The sequence below is a fragment of the Microtus pennsylvanicus genome, chromosome 13 (assembly GCF_037038515.1).
Source record: "Microtus pennsylvanicus isolate mMicPen1 chromosome 13, mMicPen1.hap1, whole genome shotgun sequence".
Classification (NCBI taxonomy): Eukaryota; Metazoa; Chordata; class Mammalia; order Rodentia; family Cricetidae; genus Microtus; species Microtus pennsylvanicus.
The window spans coordinates 69,248,249-69,265,855 of NC_134591.1; the positions used below are offsets into that span (position 1 = coordinate 69,248,249).

The following is a 17,607-nucleotide window of genomic DNA, read 5'->3' on the forward strand; positions in this document are numbered from 1 at the left end:
ACTCTGGTGTTTGTGTGTGCATGTGTGTGTGCGTGCGTGTGTGCGCGTGTGCATGCATGTGTGCTTGCTCAGAGGCAGGAGCTCTAGTGCACAGTAGACCCCTTGAGAACCTGAGCAGTGTCCAGTGGTGTGACTACCTTGGGAGCAACAGGAACCTTCCAGGCCTCACATGTGCAGGCATTTGGCCTTCAGCAGGTGGCAGGTAGCACAGGAGAGGGGGAGGGGGAGGGAGTCTCCTGGGTGCCCAGCCCACCCCCAGTGGGATGAGATACAGCCACAGCCTGGGCCCCCAGGGTGGGACGTGGAAAACAACCCCGTGAGCCCTCTGTAAACCTGGCAAACATAATCTAGCCCTCCCAGGAGGAAGCAGGAAGTCAGTTCCTAATGAATGAAGCCTTTCAAGCCTTATCCAGTTCCTGCCTTTCTCCCAGGCGAGGTCATCTGGGATCTAAAAACCATGGCAGGATGCCCACCTTTCAGGCAGAGATGCAGGGCCATGTGCTGGCTGTAGGAAAACCAACCATCTGTTGGGTGGGCACACATATTTTAGTTAGGGTTACCACTGCTGTGATGAAGCACAATGACCAAAAGCAAGTCGGAGAGGAAAGGGTTTATCTGGCTTACGCTTCTACTTTGTAACCCATCGCTGAAGAAAGTCAGGACAGGAACTCAAACAGGGCAGGAACCTGGAGGCAGGAGATGATGCGGAGGCCATGGAGGGGAGCTGCTTACTGGCTTGGGCTTGTGGCTTGCTCAGCCTGCTTTCTTATAAAACCCAGGACCACGTGCCTAGGGGTGTATATATTCCCAATGGGCTGGGCCCTCCCCTCCCCCTCCCCCTTCCCCATCAATCACCCTTCCCCATCAATCACTAATTAAGAAAAAGCTCTACAGGCTTGCCTACAGCCTGATCTTTTGAAGGCATTTTCTTAATTAACATCCCTCCTCACAGATGACTCGAGCCTGTGTCAAGTTGACATAATACTGTCCAGCACATCACACATTGCCATCCCAGTGACATATCCGTAAGGCCATCTTGCAGAGAGGGAAAACATCAGCTAAGATTCAGGGGTACCTAGTCTTGTCAGCTCTGCCCAGAGGCCCTCATTTACAGCCCCAGGACAAGGCTTCTCCTCCATGGACAGTAATTGCCGTGTGCTTTTGTACAGTCCAGAGTGCTGAGGACCCGGGAAGGACTCACCCAGTTGGGACACAACTCTGTTATTTCTTGACGTTCTAGAAAATTCCACGGCCAGCGTGAGTGAGGCAGAGAGGAAGGCCCAAGTATACTACCGTGCGTGTATGAACGAAACTAGGATTGAGGAGCTGCGGGCCAAGCCCCTGATGGAGCTGATCGAGAAGGTGGGTGCTCAGGTGGACGTCCACTGCCTCCCTCTGCTCAGCCTCCTGCCAGGCCCTCTGGCTTCTGCCCCAGCTCTCAGCCAGCCCACACCTCCAGCTACCCCACCCAGGCGGAGCTCGGTGCCCATCTGTCTGCTGTGGGTGTTGGGGTTGCCTGAGCATGTGTGTGCATGGCTCCATGTGGGTGGATCTGTCTGCGTGGATGCTATAGGGTGTGTATCAACATCTGGGGGGGAGAGGAATGTGTATGTCTAGGTGGAGACAAGGTATCAGGATCAAAATCTTCCTTTCTGTTGCTGCTGCGGCCCTGTGTATATGATGTTAAGCTCTCTGCAGGAGGAGGACCTGCTGGTTACTACTAAGTCACCCAACCATTTCTTCTTTACTTTGTTGTTTTTTCTTTTGTTTTTTGTTTTGTTTTGTTTTGATTTTTAGAGTCACGTAGCCCAGGCTGGCCTCAAACTTGCTGTGTAGCCAAGGACGCCCTTGAACTTTGGATCTTGCTGCCTTGACCTCCTGAGGGCTGAGATTACAGGCATGCACCATCGTGCCTGGTTTTGTGTAGCACTGCAGATTGAACCCAGGCCATCGTGCACGTTAGATATATACTCTGCCAGCTGAGCTATATCGCTGTCTCCCGCCCCAATCAGTTCATTCTGGGCACATTTGCAGTCTCAAGTGGCCTCCAGGGAGGGCTGCCCAAGGCTAGCCAGACTTCCAGTACAGGAAGAGGTGGCTGGAAATGTTTTCTAGGCACCCCTGCTTCCTCATGGACTTTGCCTCTCAGCTCACCTTAAGGAAGGTCTTGCATGGGGGTTAGTGACTGTGGGGCAGTATCTGTCCCTCCTCTCTTACACAGGTTCCATGGGGCAGCTTGTGCCAGGCTAGGGGGGAACCGAAGGTTGTGTGTGTGTGTGTGTGTGTGTGTGTGTGTGTGTGTGTGTGTGTGTGTGCTCACGTATGCACATGTGGGCACGTGGAGGCAGAGGAGGGCATTGGTGTCCTGCTCTGTCTCTCTCTTCCTTACTGCCCTAAGATCAGGTCTCCTCACTGAACATGGGGCTGGGGGATAGCCAGTAAGCCCCAGCGATCCTTCCATTCCTGCAAGAAGCTGTACCCAGCTTTTATTGTGGGTGCTAGGAATTTCAACTTGGATTCCTGTATTTGTGGAGCAAGCGCTCATCACCAGTTTGCAAGACAAGACCACTGTGACTTCTCAGACTTTTCCCAATATATTGGAATTATGTTTTAATACCACTGTGTCTGTATGACTCAAGAAACTGTGTCCATGGCAGAATTCCAACCCACCTCCCTCCCAGCCATGCAGGAGCAACAGCCTCGCGTGCTCTTAGCACACTTAAGTGTTGGCACACACTTTTAATCCCAGTATTGTAGAAGTGAAGGCATGGGATCTCTCTGAGTTTGAGGCCAGCCTGGTCTACATAGTGAGTTCCAGGACAGTCAGGGCTGTCTGTAAAAGAGAATCTTAAAACCCAAGATGAATGGTGCCCTAAGTACCAAGACTTGCAGACACAAAGATGCACAGAACTCCTCAGTGAGCATCACCCCGTTCATTGGCTTAAAGGGGAAGATGATTGGACTGCTCCAGGGTGATAGAACATGTGACTCTGATTTGCATAGTGTTCTCACACCAGCTCACCACAGGCACACACCTGTGCACACACACACAACCCCGTCTGCTCTCTCCCCACAGCTTGGAGGCTGGAACATCACAGGACCCTGGGCCAAAGATAACTTCCAGGACACGCTGCAGGTGGTCACAGCCCACTACCGCACCTCGCCCTTCTTCTCTGTCTACGTCAGTGCCGACTCTAAGAACTCCAACAGCAATGTGATCCAGGTGGGCCAAGCCGAGGAAGTGACATTAACTCCTGGGCAGGACTGATGACACCCTCTGCTCCCCTGACCCGGCCCCTGGGCTTTGTGGCTCTGCTTGGAATGGGTTGGAGTCCGTTTCTCCGTGCTTTCACCCGACCCATCCGTACATCACACTTGCTGTGTGATCGTAGGCAAGTGGTTCAGTCTCTCTGAACAGTAGTTTCCTTGTTGACTAAATGCACTATCATGACTCCTGCCTGAGATGAGGTATGCCAAGATGGGAACCAAAAGGCTTCCATGACAGCTCTCTAGAATGCTCCTCTCCTCTCTGCCCGACTCATTGCCACCATTGTCTCCACAAGTTCCCATTCCAGTTCCACAGGGTAGCTGCCATTCCCCTTAGTTTCTAGAGGAAGAACCAAAGGATCAGGAAGGTTTGGTCACCTCACCACAACCACATAGCTTGGGGTAGCTCGAACCACATGGACAGTGTTTGGTGAAACAGAGTGTTTGCCTAGGCCAGGGGTGATTTAAAGAGGATTGTCTAGCCCTTTGGAAGAAACCAAGTCCCTCAGATAGGTGCACATCCCATCCCTGGTCCCTGGGTGGATGTTTCAGTGAGGGCTAGCAGCTCCTCCCGTTCCTGCTGGGACCTGCACCAGGGAGGGTGGTAGCCATGCAGGGAGCCTTCCTCTCACCTTGCATCCCTCTGCAGGTGGACCAGTCTGGCCTGGGCTTGCCCTCTAGGGACTACTACCTGAACAAGACGGAAAACGAGAAGGTGAGCTTGCCCAGCCTGCCCCGCAGCGCAACTGAGCGTATGCGGAGGGCTCAGTCTCCTGGGGGTTAACAGGCAGCCCTGGGTGGGGGAGGGGTGTCCCCCATCCTCCGACATCACAGTCAGGCATGGCAGGCACAAGGGCATCATTTGTCCCTTCCCTAAAGAAGACAGTGGTGACAGCCGCCACCGTTTGTAGGCACCAGGCCTTTGTGGGCATCACCGCTGTCAAGCTGATGGGCCTTTTACCTTGCCTTTAACTCGGGGACTCTTGGGGACTGCTCAGTTTGTACACGCAAGCCAGCTCCTCCAGAACCTTCTGTGCCTGTAATGCCCTCAGGACACCTGGTCAGAGGCTCACACCCGTGTCTTTCCATTATCCCATCTGCACCTATTCAGTGCCCAGTGCTCGGGAGGTGGTCCCCAGGAACCTTGAGGTCTAGCAGAGGCAAGCCTCGCTTGGCTGATGACCCAGCTAGAGGCCCAGCCTTGTGTGGAGAGACAGCTGGGGAAATGTAGTGCGGGGACTTGACTCAGATCAGAAGATACACAGTGCCAGGTGGTTCAGAGCAGGCGCATTAAAGGGATGAAAAATGGGCCAGTGAGATGGCTTAGCAGGCAGAGAGGCTTGCCACACAAACCTGGCAACATGAATTCGAGAGCTCCAGAACCCTTGTAAAGGTAGAAAGGGAGAACTGAGCCCCGAAGCCTGTCCTCTGCCTCCACACACACAGCGTGGTGCATGCAGCCTCCAACACTCCACACACACACACACACACAGTGTAAAACTAAAACTAAAAATGTAAAAGATAGATCAACTCTGGAATGAGCCCAGAGAGATAGGGCCAGGGCAGCAGGGTCCCCCAGGGCCTTCCTGAGACCTGTGGAAGCACTTCACTTCAATCCTGAGGGCTGTAGGGAGCCAGTGGACAGACACAGCATCAAAATCATTCTTGAAGCTTCTTGTGTTTCAGAAGCTGGACTTGGTGGCACATGCCTGTAATCCCAGCACTTGGGAGACTGAGGCAGAAAGATTGTCATGAGTTCCGGGCCTGCCTGGGCTACAGAGTAAAACCTTGTCTCAAAAATAGGAAAACAAGGGCTGGAGAGATGGCTCAGTGATTGAGAGCACTGGCTATTCTTCCAGAGGTCCTGAGTTCAATTCCCAGCACCCACATGGTGGTTCACAGCCATCTGCAATGAGATCTAGCTCCCTCTTCTGGTCTGTAGGCATCCATGCAGACAGAACACTGTATACATAATAAATAAATCTTAAAAAAAAAAATAGGAAAACAAGCCAGGCATATACCTTTAGAGGAGGGGCAGGTAGATCTCTGTGAATTCAGTGCCAGCCTGGTCTACATAGTGAGTTCCTTGGCTATAAGTACTGGGCTGTAGTCTGTCCTGCCCTCCTCTAGCTCAGAGGGCAGCAGGTGGCTGCCACCAACAGTTTTGGGGTGCTGGATCCCACAGGTGCTGACCGGCTACCTGAACTACATGGTCCAGCTGGGGAAACTGCTGGGCGGTGGGGACGAGGACTCCATCCGGCCCCAGATGCAGCAGATCCTGGACTTTGAGACAGCGCTGGCCAATATCACCATCCCCCAGGAAAAGCGCCGTGACGAGGAGCTCATCTACCACAAAGTGACGGCTGCCGAGCTGCAGGTGGGTTAAAGAGTGCCCATGCATCAGGCAGGGGTGGGGCATCCGTGAAGGCGCTGGGCACGGGCACTTTGGACCCACCTTACCAGGTCCTGATGAAAGATCAAGGATCATCCTTCCGATGAAGGAGGGTGTTGATCCATCCGCTCGGGGAGATAACCTTACCCAGTAAAGACCACGAGGGTAGGAAGGGGTGCCAGGGTGAGGCTGCTTTCTGAGATGTTTCCCTGGAGACCGTGGTGGTGATGGCAGCTCCCACGGGTGGAATGGGTGCATCCTTTTGTGTACTGTGTGTCCCGTGCTTGGCGATGGAGCACCGCAGAGTTGGTGGGATATAGTTTGTCCCTTTTCTTTTTTATGAAAAACTCCTACAAAGCTCAGTGCACTTCATTCTTTTGTAATTGGGTATTATATATCGTGGGCTGACTTTGAACTCACAGGTAGCCAAGGAAAACCTTGAACTTCGGATCCTCCTGCCTCTATCTCTAACAAGAGCCAGGGTTACAGGTGGGCAACACTATACCGTGTTTTCTTTTGTTTTTCTTGAGACAGGGTTTCTCTGTGTAGCCTGGCTGTCCTGGAACTCGCTCTTTAGACCAGGCTGGCCTCAAACTCTCAGAGCTCCACCTGCCTCTGCCCTTCTCCCTACTGAACTATACCCCCAGCCTTTTCTGAGCTGGTCAGCCACGTAGCATGGTTAGGGCCCAGAGGCTCCTAAGCTGGGACTCAGGCTTGGCTTCCTAGAGCTCCGCTCTTGATGGTGACCCATCCTCGAGCTGTCACTGCCTGCTGGACCTGTACTTACTCTGGCGTGACCAGAATAGAGGCTTGCTAGAGGCCCGCGGTGGCCTCTTTAGTCCGGCCTGTCCTCGGCTGCCCCCTGCTGGCTGGCTGGACCTCAGGACTCCTCAGTTGGTGGCCTGCTGGATCCTCCTTTGTGGTCTGTCTTGCTGTTCAGCCTTCTCTTAGGTCCCAAGGGGAGAGGGCCTTCCATCAAGTGACACTGTTGACTGAGCCTTGCTTTTGCCCCAGGAAGGACACGATGTCTGTTTCATGGACCCATAGTTTCACCACCGTGTCCTCCCATCTCACCCAGCCTGCTTTTGTCTGTCTGTCCCTTCCCTCAGACAGTACACTATGTTTACCCTCTTTTCTTCCTTCTGGTGCATATGGGCTTGCTCTCCTGTGCCCTGGAGCTAGCCTGCCCTAGGAAACAGTCTGTATGTCTCTGCTAACAGCTTTGGAGGAGGGGAAGCTGAGCCCTGACCTGGGCTGGGAAGGCCAGGGACTCAAGTTTAATGATTGTCACACTTAAGCCAGGCGGTAAGAGTTCCAGGAGGAGCCAGAGCCCACTCAGGCCTCCGGTAGCTGCCAGCTGCCTGCAGGTTCCCAGGGGACGTGGCACCAAGTGGGTTGTTATGGAGACAGGTAGTCTGTGCTGGGCACCATCTGGCACTGTTTTCCACTCCGAGGCTAAAAGGTTGAGGGACATGTTTGCTTGGCGTAATTCGGTTTGCTCCAGCCCCACGGGGCTTACCATGCTGAAACTGACGCCCACAATGGTATAAGGAACAACTGTGGTCAGCCAGTGGTCCCTGGAGTCTGGACCCCACCTCCTCTGCCCCGAACCTAAGAGCTATTTGTCCCCAGAATAAAGGGGAGAAAAGATGGATGATTGGTTCTACCTAGCCTGCTCCTCAGTGCTCAGGGGGGACAGTCCCTTCAGAGGCAGCAGCCTACAAGCGCTAGCCTGGGCTTGGGGTCAGAACATGGCACTGCCCTACTCCATCTCAAACTGGGTGAGTTGAGGCAGGTCACGTGGCTCAACCCCTTGAGCTTCAGTCCCCTTCCTGGTAAAGTAACACATGACCCATTCTCTGAGCCTGCTCTGGGTCAGAACACCAAGGTAAATGGGACACAGCCCCTGCCTGCCCAAGCGGCCAGCAGTTTTCCGCCTTAACTCTCGAGGTCTTTGGAAAATGGCTGCCAGGGGATGTTAGCCAGGAGCGCTGGGCAGATGTGCAGGTACCCTGTACCCCATGAGGCTGGCGTAGGCCTGGCTCCCCACCTGTGCGTGGGGTATGATGAGGCAGAGAGGGCTGAACATGAGCACTGCTGATGGTTGTTCTTTGTGGCTGGCAATGCTACCTGGGTCCCCAGCACTAAAATAGCTGCAAGTAATTTAGCACAGAACATCTTTCTGACTGCCAGAGACTTACTTTCTTTCCAGACTCTGGGTAGATAAAGGCACAGCCAGCTTCATGGTGGGTCTCGGCTAGCCCTGCTGCTGTATCAGATGGCTTCAGGCTAGCCCAGAGTAAAGGCTGAATTCAGGCCCATGAATCAAACATCCTGCATCCCTTCTCCAGACACTTGTCCGTTCCTTCGTAGGAGCTTCTGTGTCAAAGGTTGTTGGAGGCGAGGCTCCCTTCTCTGCCTGTTTTCTCCACTGGGGGAGGAATCTTAGAGTGTCAATTCTTCCCTTTGTTCCCATTTTATTTACAGTGTTGGGAACTGAACCTGCACATTTAGACAACTGGTCTACCACTGAGCCGCATCCCAGTCTTAGCTTGGTTTTCAGAGATTTATTTTTATTATTTTTAAATTGCCTGTATTTGTGTATGTCCCTTGAATGTACACATAAGTGCAAATGCCCACCGAGTTCAGAAGAGGGTGTTGGACCCTCTAGAGCTGGAGTTATGGACAGTTGTTAGCCGCCTGACATGGGTGCTATATGCCAAACTCGGGTCTTCTACAAAAGCATTCTGTGCTGTTACCCACTGAGACATATATACCACTCTCCAGACATGTATATATATGTATATATATATATATATATACATATATATACATATATACACATATGTGTGTATATGTGTGTGTGTTTTATATAGTTTGAGGCCAGCCTGTACTGTGTGTGCAGAGGCTCTGTGTGTGTGTGTGTGTGTGTGTGTGTGTGTGTGTGCGCGCGCGCATAAAACAAGCTGGCCTCAAACTGCATAACCTGGAACTTGCTATATAGACCAGGCTGACCTTAAATTCACAGCTAACACCTGTTTCTGCCTCCCAAGTGTTAGGCTTATACTCACGTGCCACCATACCCAGCTAGATATACAATATATTTTGGCCAAATTCACCTTCTCCTCTTCTTCTACCTAATTCCTCCGAGATTCCACCCCACACCCAATTTCATGCCTTCTTCTTCTCCTTCTTCTCCTTCTTCAACTTCTTCTTCTCCTTCTCCTCCTTCTCCTTCTTCTTCTTCATAACTACCAAGTTGTTTTGTGCTGCCCTTGTATCATGGGCATGGGGCCATCTGCTGGACATGGTCCACCTACCAAGGATCACATCCTTAATGAAAGGTGACTCGTCTCCCAGGAGCATCAATGTCAGCAGCTCCCCGGCTGGGGTGGGAGCTTGGGGACCCCTCTCACTCCATGCTGGAATGCTGACTGGTTTGATCCCAAGCAAGTAGCCACAGCTGCTATGAGTACAGTGCCCCATTGTGTCCCAGAAGACACTGCTTTGACCCTGCACAAGGTCAGGCCATCAGTGAGATGTCCATATCACACCCCAGCCTTGGGAATTTTGAGTCAGGGTCTTCTTACTATAGTACAGGCTGGCCTCAAACTAGTGATCCTCCTGTCTCTGCCTCCCCAGTGCCAGGACTGTAGATGTGTGCCACTCTGATGGTCTCTCTAACTTCCCAAGCCTCGGTGGTTGGTACTCAGCAGGGCTCCTTGGCTTCAAGCATGGAAAATAGAGCTCATCGGTGTCCTCAGGGGGACTGAGTCACAGGAGAATGTCCCAGTTGGCTAAAACAGCAATCTCCATGGAAACATGTTAAGTTAAGAATCACCGAAGCAATCGAGGCTGGAAATTTGAAAGTTCTAGTGTTCCCCCACGGCTCCTTACTTCAGAGCCAAGGAGCTTCCCACTGGGAACATCTGCTGGCCCCACAGGGACAGGTTGTGTAGATTCCGCGGTGATTTTCACCATCCATATCTCTGTCAGCGAGTCCCAGTGACTCCTGGTTCTCACAAATTATGTGAGCAGTGACATTTGAAAGTGTATCTGTTTCCCCGGGTCTTTGCCAGAGGATCTTGCCATCAGGTGGCTTTAATGACTGAGTCCTATTTGAAGATCTCACGAGTGCACCTCTCAGCCTCCTAGCCTCCCAGAGCTGGAGGATCTGCCAGGAGGAGGGCAGGGAGGACGAGCCAGGAGACAAGGATGCTTGGTACAGGGCAGGCCATTTCCAGAGGGCAGAGCAGACCGCCCTGGCAGCTGAGGGAGTTGTCTCCATGTTAGAGAAAGGCTGTGAAGTGGCTCTGAACCCCTGAACTGGTTCCTGCCAGGGACTCCATCAGCTCTGCTGACATCTCCCGTGCAGCAGGGATGTATTGTGGCCCACTGGCTCCCTGCCCGCTCTGCTGTTCAGTCGCCAGCCCGGTACAGTCACCATCAATGGCACAAATCAGCCCCTTGCTGGAAGCTGACTTGTAGCTTTAACAGGCTCACCAGTGCCTTTGGGAGCCAGGCACAGCCTCAGCTTCATGTCTGTCCTTCCAGCTCTCTGTACTGCGATAGCTGAAATGCCCTTTGAAGCCCAGAAATGGTGTTCTATGGGTGTAGTCCACTGGCTTAGCATTTGGGAGGCCAAGTTCAGTTCCCAACACTGCCAACAAGCAAATAAACCCAGTGGTGAATGAACCTGATTTGTAGCCCTGCACAGGTGTCAGCTGACACGAGACCTCAGGAAGGTCACTTTTCACCGTGCAGTCACCTGTTAAATAGAGAGTCTGAGGGCTGACCTCCACTCTCCTTGAGGACAGGCTGTGTGCTGCTCTGATCTTACAGATGAACTTCGTGGCATTTCCTGGTTTTTCCCATGTGAAGGGCTTTTACAGCGGAGGTGTCACTCCTGCCTTTGTTTATCTGACATTTTTTATTTCCTCAAGGAAGTGAGAACGGAATTTGAAATTCCCCAGGGCCAGGGCCGCTTGGGACAGAACTTGAACAATGATCAGAATGACGGCCATTGACGGCTGGCTTGCTAAGAGCCTGGTGTCCGCGGTGCGTTCTGCAGATGGTCATTTGTGCCCAAGCTCAGTCTCGGTTGCCCTGAAAGACCGCACGTTCTGAAAGGTGGCACACTAAAAATAACAGGACATGTGGGTGACACGGGGCTGGGGCTGATGGTTCCAAAGTTGTGCAACTCTGCTCAGGGACACTGCTAAGTGAAACCAGCCAGCTACAAAAGAGCAAACTTTGAGGGGTTGGGAGATGGAGGGGCAGCTCCGTGGAAGAGCATTGATCTTGTGTGCAAAGCCCCAGGTTCAAGCATCAGAAGGAAAAAATATACAAGAGCAGTCTGTCTTCGCCTTCACTTAGCTAAGGCTCTTGGTGTAGATTTGGTAGAGACAGAAAATAGAGTGGATGATTCCACTTTCTGGGGACCTAAGAAGTTGGCAGTAGACATTTTCAGTCTGGCAAGATGCTAAGAACCTGAGGCTGGGGAGGGGACGGGGTAATGGTGGCAAAACAGTGAATGACTAATACCACTCAACTGGGCTCAGTTGTGTCTAAGATGAGCCTGGCATGATGGTGCAGTCCCAGCAGCGGGAGGCGGAGGCAAGAGGATCACTGCAAGTTCAAGGCTAACCTGGTCAACATAATGAACCTTTGTTGGGGGAAAAAGTTGAGATGATACAGAGCTGGCGAGATGGCTCAGCAAGTGAAGGGACCTGCGCCAAGCCGACCTGAGCTGGATCCATGACTCTCAGACAGTGGGAGAAGAGAAGTGGCTCCCTCGAGCTGTTCTCTACACCACAGGCATGCTGTGTTGTGCACACTTACGCAGATACACAATTGTAGTTTTTAAATGGGGCTAGCCAGACGTGGTGATGCGGGCCTCTCATCCCAACAGGCCATATGAGGCTCTTGTTATTTTTTGAAGGGGAACTTCATCAAAATGAGGGAAGACGGAGATGTAGCTACCATCATCCACCAAGCCCCACACGCGTGGCACGTTGCACTGGAAAAGCTACATGCTTGTTACTCCAGAGCCTTGGCTAGTCCTTAGGAGAGCCCAAGGGGAAGACAAAATTACACACATCCTCTCACTTTTTTCAAGTTATTGATTTATTTATTTGATTTTTCAGGACAAGGTTTCTCTGTGTAGCAGCCCTGGCTGTCCTGGAACTTGCTCTGTAGACAAGGCTGACCTCAAACTCACAGAGATCTGCCTGCTTCTGCTTCCCGAGTGCTGGGATTAAAGGCATGTGCCACCACCGACCAGCTATCCCCATTTTTAAAATATTTAATTATTTTGAGACAAGATCTCACCATGTAGCCCTGTTTGGCCTGAAACTTGCTATATAGACCAGGCTGACCTCAAACTCACAGAGATCTATCTGCCCCTGTCTCCTCAGTGCTGGCTTCAGCTACACCAGCTCTCGAGTGAGGTCTACTTTTAATATTTATTTATTTATTTATATGTATGTGTGTCTTGCCAGGGATGTGTATATGTGTGCAGGTACCTACAGACTCCAGAGGAAGGGGTTGGGTCTCCTGGGACTGGAGTTAGAGGTGGTTGTAAGCCTCCTATCATGGGTGCTAGGAACCAAACTTGCAGACAGGAGCAGCAAGCACTCTTAAACCCCCAGTCACTTCGCCAACCCCTCACACGAGGTCTTGTCACCTGGCTCCTTAGGCTGCTTCCGACAGAAACTGGCCGGCCAGCCCTGACTCTGCCCTGTGCCCTGGCAGACAGCATCATACCCTTCCCTGTCGTGATGATGCCCTCTTCTGAGGAATGGCCTAGAGACCTGGGTTGAGGGGGATGTGGCCTGGCCACCCTCACACTGACCTTTGCCCTTGCAGACCTTGGCACCCGCCATCAACTGGTTGCCCTTCCTCAACACCATTTTTTACCCGGTGGAGATCAATGAATCTGAGCCCATCGTGGTCTATGACAAGGAGTACCTGGGACAAGTCTCCACCCTCATCAACAACACTGACAAATGGTAACGGCGGCACAGGGTATTGAAGGGACACATGGTCAGGGACAGCTCCTTGGCTGGCAGCCCCACCCTCAGGCCTGGTGGGGACTCAGGAAAGGGGCCCTGGGTGGGCTTCTGTGTAATGCTTCTGGTTGTGAGTGCAGGTTCAAATCCCAGCCCCTCTTCTCATAGCTTTGTAACTTTGGGGCAGGTCTCATCCTTCCCTGGGGTCCTTCTCCCCCCAGCCAGGCTGTGGAGAGGGAGAGCTAAGGGAAGCTAGCGCTGACAAGTACTTCAATCCAGTACATGCTATGTACTAGTTCCAGCTGATACTCAGATAACCTTTAGGATTTTACAGACAGAAATGTTGGAAGGTGTAAGGAAAAGGGAGCTCCCAGGATATGTGTCTGTTTGTTCATGTGTGCTCACAGAGAAAGAGAGGTTTCCTGATACATGGTACTTCTCTATCATCAGGACCAGATGCTTTTCCCATGGCCTTTGTCATCTTCCCTAATAACGTCCCAGGTCTCGGTCAGAGTCTTCTTGGCTGCACAGTGTCCCATCATATGCATGAGTTTGCTTGGCTACATACGTTTGTCAGGCGTTCAGCTTAAACAGACATCTTTGTGCTAAGGTGGCTCCTTTACAAGTGTGGTTGGCAGGTTTCCTGTACCCTGGAGATGGGTCAGAGGGAGCTGCCAATGATGGAACCTTGAGTCTGACAGGTCGTGGGCCCCTCCTTTTTGTTCAAGCCATGGTGGTTATTGAGTACTAGCCGCATCCGAGTGATTGCATTAGACCCCGGGGGTTTCTGTGGTAGAGGAGCAAAGCTTTACCATGAGGAGCTTATGTTCCCTGTGTGTAGAGGGTGGTAAACAGCCATGGGGGCAGGCTGGAGAAGAGCTGAGGTCAGAAACTGAGTTGAAATGCTGCCTGGGGTCTCTGAGCTCTCCCTGGCCCTTTGCCACAGCCTCCTCAACAACTACATGATGTGGAACCTGGTGAGGAAAACGAGCTCCTTCCTGGATCAGCGCTTTCAGGACGCCGATGAGAAGTTCATGGAGGTCATGTACGGGACCAAGAAGGTGAGCGCGCTGCTCTACACACCCGTGTATGGGCAGGGTCCCAGGGAGACGTGGGTCCCGCTGTGGCTGTGGCTGTGGGCTCAGGTCTCAGGGAGACATGGCTCTTCTGTGGCTGTGGCTGTGGCTGTGGGCTCAGGTCCCAGGGAGACATGGTTCCCGCTGCAGCTATGGCTGTGGGCTCAGGTCCCAGGGAGACGTGGGTTCCGCGGCGGCTGTGGCTGTGGGCTCAGGTCCCAGGCAGATGTGGGTTCCACTGCGGCTGTGGCTGTGGGCTCAGGTCCCAGGGAGACGTGGGTTCTGCTGCAGCTATGGCTGTGGGCTCAGGTCCCAGGGAGACGTGTGTCTCGCTGCGGCTGTGGCTGTGGGCTCAGGTCTCAGGGAGACGTGGCTCTTCTGTGGCTGTGGCTGTGGGCTCAGGTCCCAGGGAGACATGGTTCCGCTGCGTACTGGGGTGAGCACTCCATCGCTGAGCTATACCCCTAGGCCTGTGTCTTCCTGCTTCAGTGCCTTGAGAAGCCCCTACTGGGTCAAAAAAGGTGTCTCTCTGAAGCTCCGGAAGGAAGCGCAGGCCCCTGGTGGCACCGCTTCCTGGAAGGAAGGGGTCGGGAGGAACGACTGAGCCCCTGACATCCACATGTGTGTTTTCCAGACCTGCCTGCCCCGCTGGAAGTTTTGCGTGAGTGACACGGAAAACAACCTGGGCTTTGCCCTGGGCCCCATGTTTGTGAAAGCCACCTTTGCTGAAGACAGCAAGAACATCGTAAGTTCCTCTTGTGGTTAGGGGCGCTGAGGTGTGAACCCTGTGCATGCCAGGCGAACATTCTAGTGACCGAGCCGCGTCCCTAGCCTTTGTTGCTGATAGTGCCAACTGCAGTCGGTGGTTAACATACAGACTCCTTGGGAGTCAAGGGCTCTCCGCCTTCAAACCCCACCCTTCCTGTTGCTGGACAGTGCCACGATCCTCTAGAATCTTCCACCTGTCTTTGTCCTCCTGGTCTAGCCATGACAGAGTTACCTTCCAGGGCTGCTGTTTGTCTCTGGAGTGATTGCAACCTTTTTGGAAGTGTCCCTCAGAAGCAAATTCTCTAGAATTCAAAGCTCATTCCATTAAAAATGGTTTATTTGCTCGGGTCAGTGTGGGAGAGGCCACTTCCTTCTCTGAAGGAATCTCAGTGTACTGGTTCATGTTGGAGACTCTGAGAACGTCCTGCAACGGAAGCTTTCCCAACTTCCCCAAAGCCAGCCTCATCTTACTTGACCCTAATCATGATAGCAAGAGGCCTGTCGGGAGAGGACTCGTGGGAAACCGGGCTCCTCCCTGACCTAGCACCAGAGAGTAGCCTTTGGCTGGCAGCATCCTTCTACACAGGGCTCCTGTTGCGTTTCGGTGATGTCATAGCCCAGCCCTTTACTGTCGTGGCGTCTGTCCCCTCAGGCCAGTGAGATAATCTCGGAGATCAAGAAGGCCTTTGAGGAGAGCCTGAGTACCCTGAAGTGGATGGATGAAGACACCCGGAGATCAGCCAAGGAAAAGGTGAGGCTGCCTGGGAACTCAGAGGGCACTAGACTGCTGGTGGAGGAGGGAGCGGGTGGGAGAGATTCTGTCCAGTCAAGATGCTCACGGATGCCATTGTGCCCCACGACTCCATCAGGACCCTTGGTACCCTGAAGCCCACATTGGCGTGAGATATCCAGAGATTTCCCATAGCAGAGGCGGGAAGGGCAAGGAAGATGCACACTGTAGAGGGACTGGATCAACCCTTTCATAAGAGCCAGCTAACGCCTGTGATGGTTAACCTCCCTCCCCTCTCATTCCTGCAACCAGGGCGGCATCCACAAGGGCCAAGGAAGGCTGTGTGATGTAATCGGCTCTCCTCTCCTCTCCTCTCTGTTCCACATGGGATGCAGTTACAGTGCATCGGCTCTGGGGGCACACATCCAAACCATAATGGCTCTCTTGGGGGAAGTGGCATTTCATCAGAATTTACCAGATTTGTTCCGGGAAAAGATGGAGAAGCCCTAAGGGGGCTGGAGGCTAGCCCTGGCTCTCCTTGACGTACACCCTGAGCCCCGGACCCCACAGATCCAGGGCAGGCTTGGCCAACATCACTTGGCACTGACTTACTCCATCCCTTCTGTCCAGGCGGATGCCATCTACAACATGATAGGCTACCCCAGCTTCATCATGGACCCCAAGGAGCTGGACAAAGTCTTCAATGACGTAAGTGGCTTCCGCCTGCCTCGCAAACTCCCTTATGCCCACGTCAGAAAGTCCAGGTTTGGCCTGATTTAGATGCTGGAGATAACATGGTTATCAGCCTGTATCAAAGTGACCTAGAGTGGGGTTTGGGGATATGGGCCTGAGGACGGCTTTCCCTGTTCCTTTGGGTGATGGGTCAGTGGGCGTTTCTGTCTGCCCAGAGCCACCCTCAGCCATTGCTCAGTGGTTGTTACTGGAGCACAAGCTGTGTGCTCCACTAGAAACGGCCAGCTCCAGGGAGCAAGTGGGAAAGTACAGGAGAATGGCCAGGGCAGGGTGGCTCAGTGGTGGAGCATGCACTTAGAGCGTGTGAGGCCGTAGGTTCCTTCCCCAATACCCACAAAACAGAAAAAAAGGAATAGGGGAATAACCAGACGTGGCCACACGCATCTCTAATCCTAGCTCTCCAAAAGCTTGGACAGGAGGAGCTGGGGTTCAAGGCCATCTTTGGCTACCTGGCAAGTTCAAGGCCAGCCTGGACTACAGGGTAGAATGTACCTCAAACAAACCATAGAAAGGGTGAGGGAGGAGCTGGAGAGCTGGTTCAGTGCCTAAGAGCACACACTGCTCCTGCAGACGACCTGGGTTGGGTTCTCAGCACCCATGTTGGGCAGCTTATAACTGCCTGCAACTCCAGCGCTAGGGGATCTGACTCCTGGCTCCGTGGTCTCTCGTGCACACACAGGTGTACACACATACACACACACACACACACGTTTTTTAAATTATTACTTTGAAGAAATGAAGGAAGAAAGCAGACCTTCAAAGGCACAGTGAGAATTAGTGAGCCGAAAGCACCCGAGTGAGCCCCCCCACCCCTGCTGCTCCTCCCAGACGTCCTCCTGCCCCAGGTCCTCACTTCCTTCCTCAGGTGATTGAACTTTTGACTTTGACCTTGAAACACCAACAGAAAGAGGAAATGCACACCCCAAAAGCTTTTTAAAGCTTCCTTCAGGCAGCAAGGGGTAATTGCCCCTCCCTGCGCTTGGAGCCCTCAGCCAATCAGCTGCCTTGAGCAGGCTGCTGTTCTCCCGTTTCTGTGTTTGGTCCCTGCTCTCATGGTTTAGAGTTGTGAGCTGGGGCACTTGTGACATTACAGTAGCCTCATCTTGTGGTTACATTTAAACCCTGAATCTGTTAAAATTACCTCTGAGGATGTGAGACTCTTGTCCGTTGCCCAATTCCTTGAAAATCATTTAAAGGGGCCCTGGGTATCAGGCTGTCAGAACCAAGGACTCGTGGAGGCCACCAGGTGCTGCCCCAGGTCAGGGCCTGACTCCTTGGCTGTTTCCAGTAGCTAGAAAGATCTAGAATATATCTAAGCTAGAACCCTGCATTTGGCTGGGACAGAATCCAGGCTGCTGGTTGAGGGATATATGAGGAGGTGCAGCTGGGTGTTGAAGGGCATATGAGGGAGTGTGCCCGCCCCTCCGCTTCTGAGATAGTCTCCCTCCGGTCATTAGGCCTGTGCTGCCCACAGGGATCTATTTAACAATTCATTTCTATCTCATTTAGTGACTCAGAGCCAGGGTCTTACGTAGTCCAGGCTAGCCTTGAACTCTGTGTGGGCAAGGGTGACCTTGAACTTCTGATCCTCCTGCCTCTGCTTCACGAGTG

General features: G+C 52.8%; 1 protein-coding gene across 2 annotated transcripts in view; it reads left to right on the forward strand.

The window, feature by feature from the left end:
• The window catches only part of Ece1 (endothelin converting enzyme 1), a 97,029-nt gene that overhangs the window by 63,076 nt on the left and 16,346 nt on the right, over positions 1 to 17,607 (forward strand). For both annotated transcript variants that reach the window (XM_075947004.1, XM_075947003.1), the window contains exons 5-13: positions 1,241 to 1,362; positions 3,077 to 3,223; positions 3,917 to 3,982; positions 5,453 to 5,644; positions 12,527 to 12,669; positions 13,616 to 13,730; positions 14,380 to 14,490; positions 15,166 to 15,264; positions 15,874 to 15,951. In XM_075947004.1, coding sequence (XP_075803119.1) covers positions 1,241 to 1,362; positions 3,077 to 3,223; positions 3,917 to 3,982; positions 5,453 to 5,644; positions 12,527 to 12,669; positions 13,616 to 13,730; positions 14,380 to 14,490; positions 15,166 to 15,264; positions 15,874 to 15,951 — 1,073 coding nt within the window. The remainder of the gene's footprint in view (positions 1 to 1,240; positions 1,363 to 3,076; positions 3,224 to 3,916; positions 3,983 to 5,452; positions 5,645 to 12,526; positions 12,670 to 13,615; positions 13,731 to 14,379; positions 14,491 to 15,165; positions 15,265 to 15,873; positions 15,952 to 17,607) is intronic.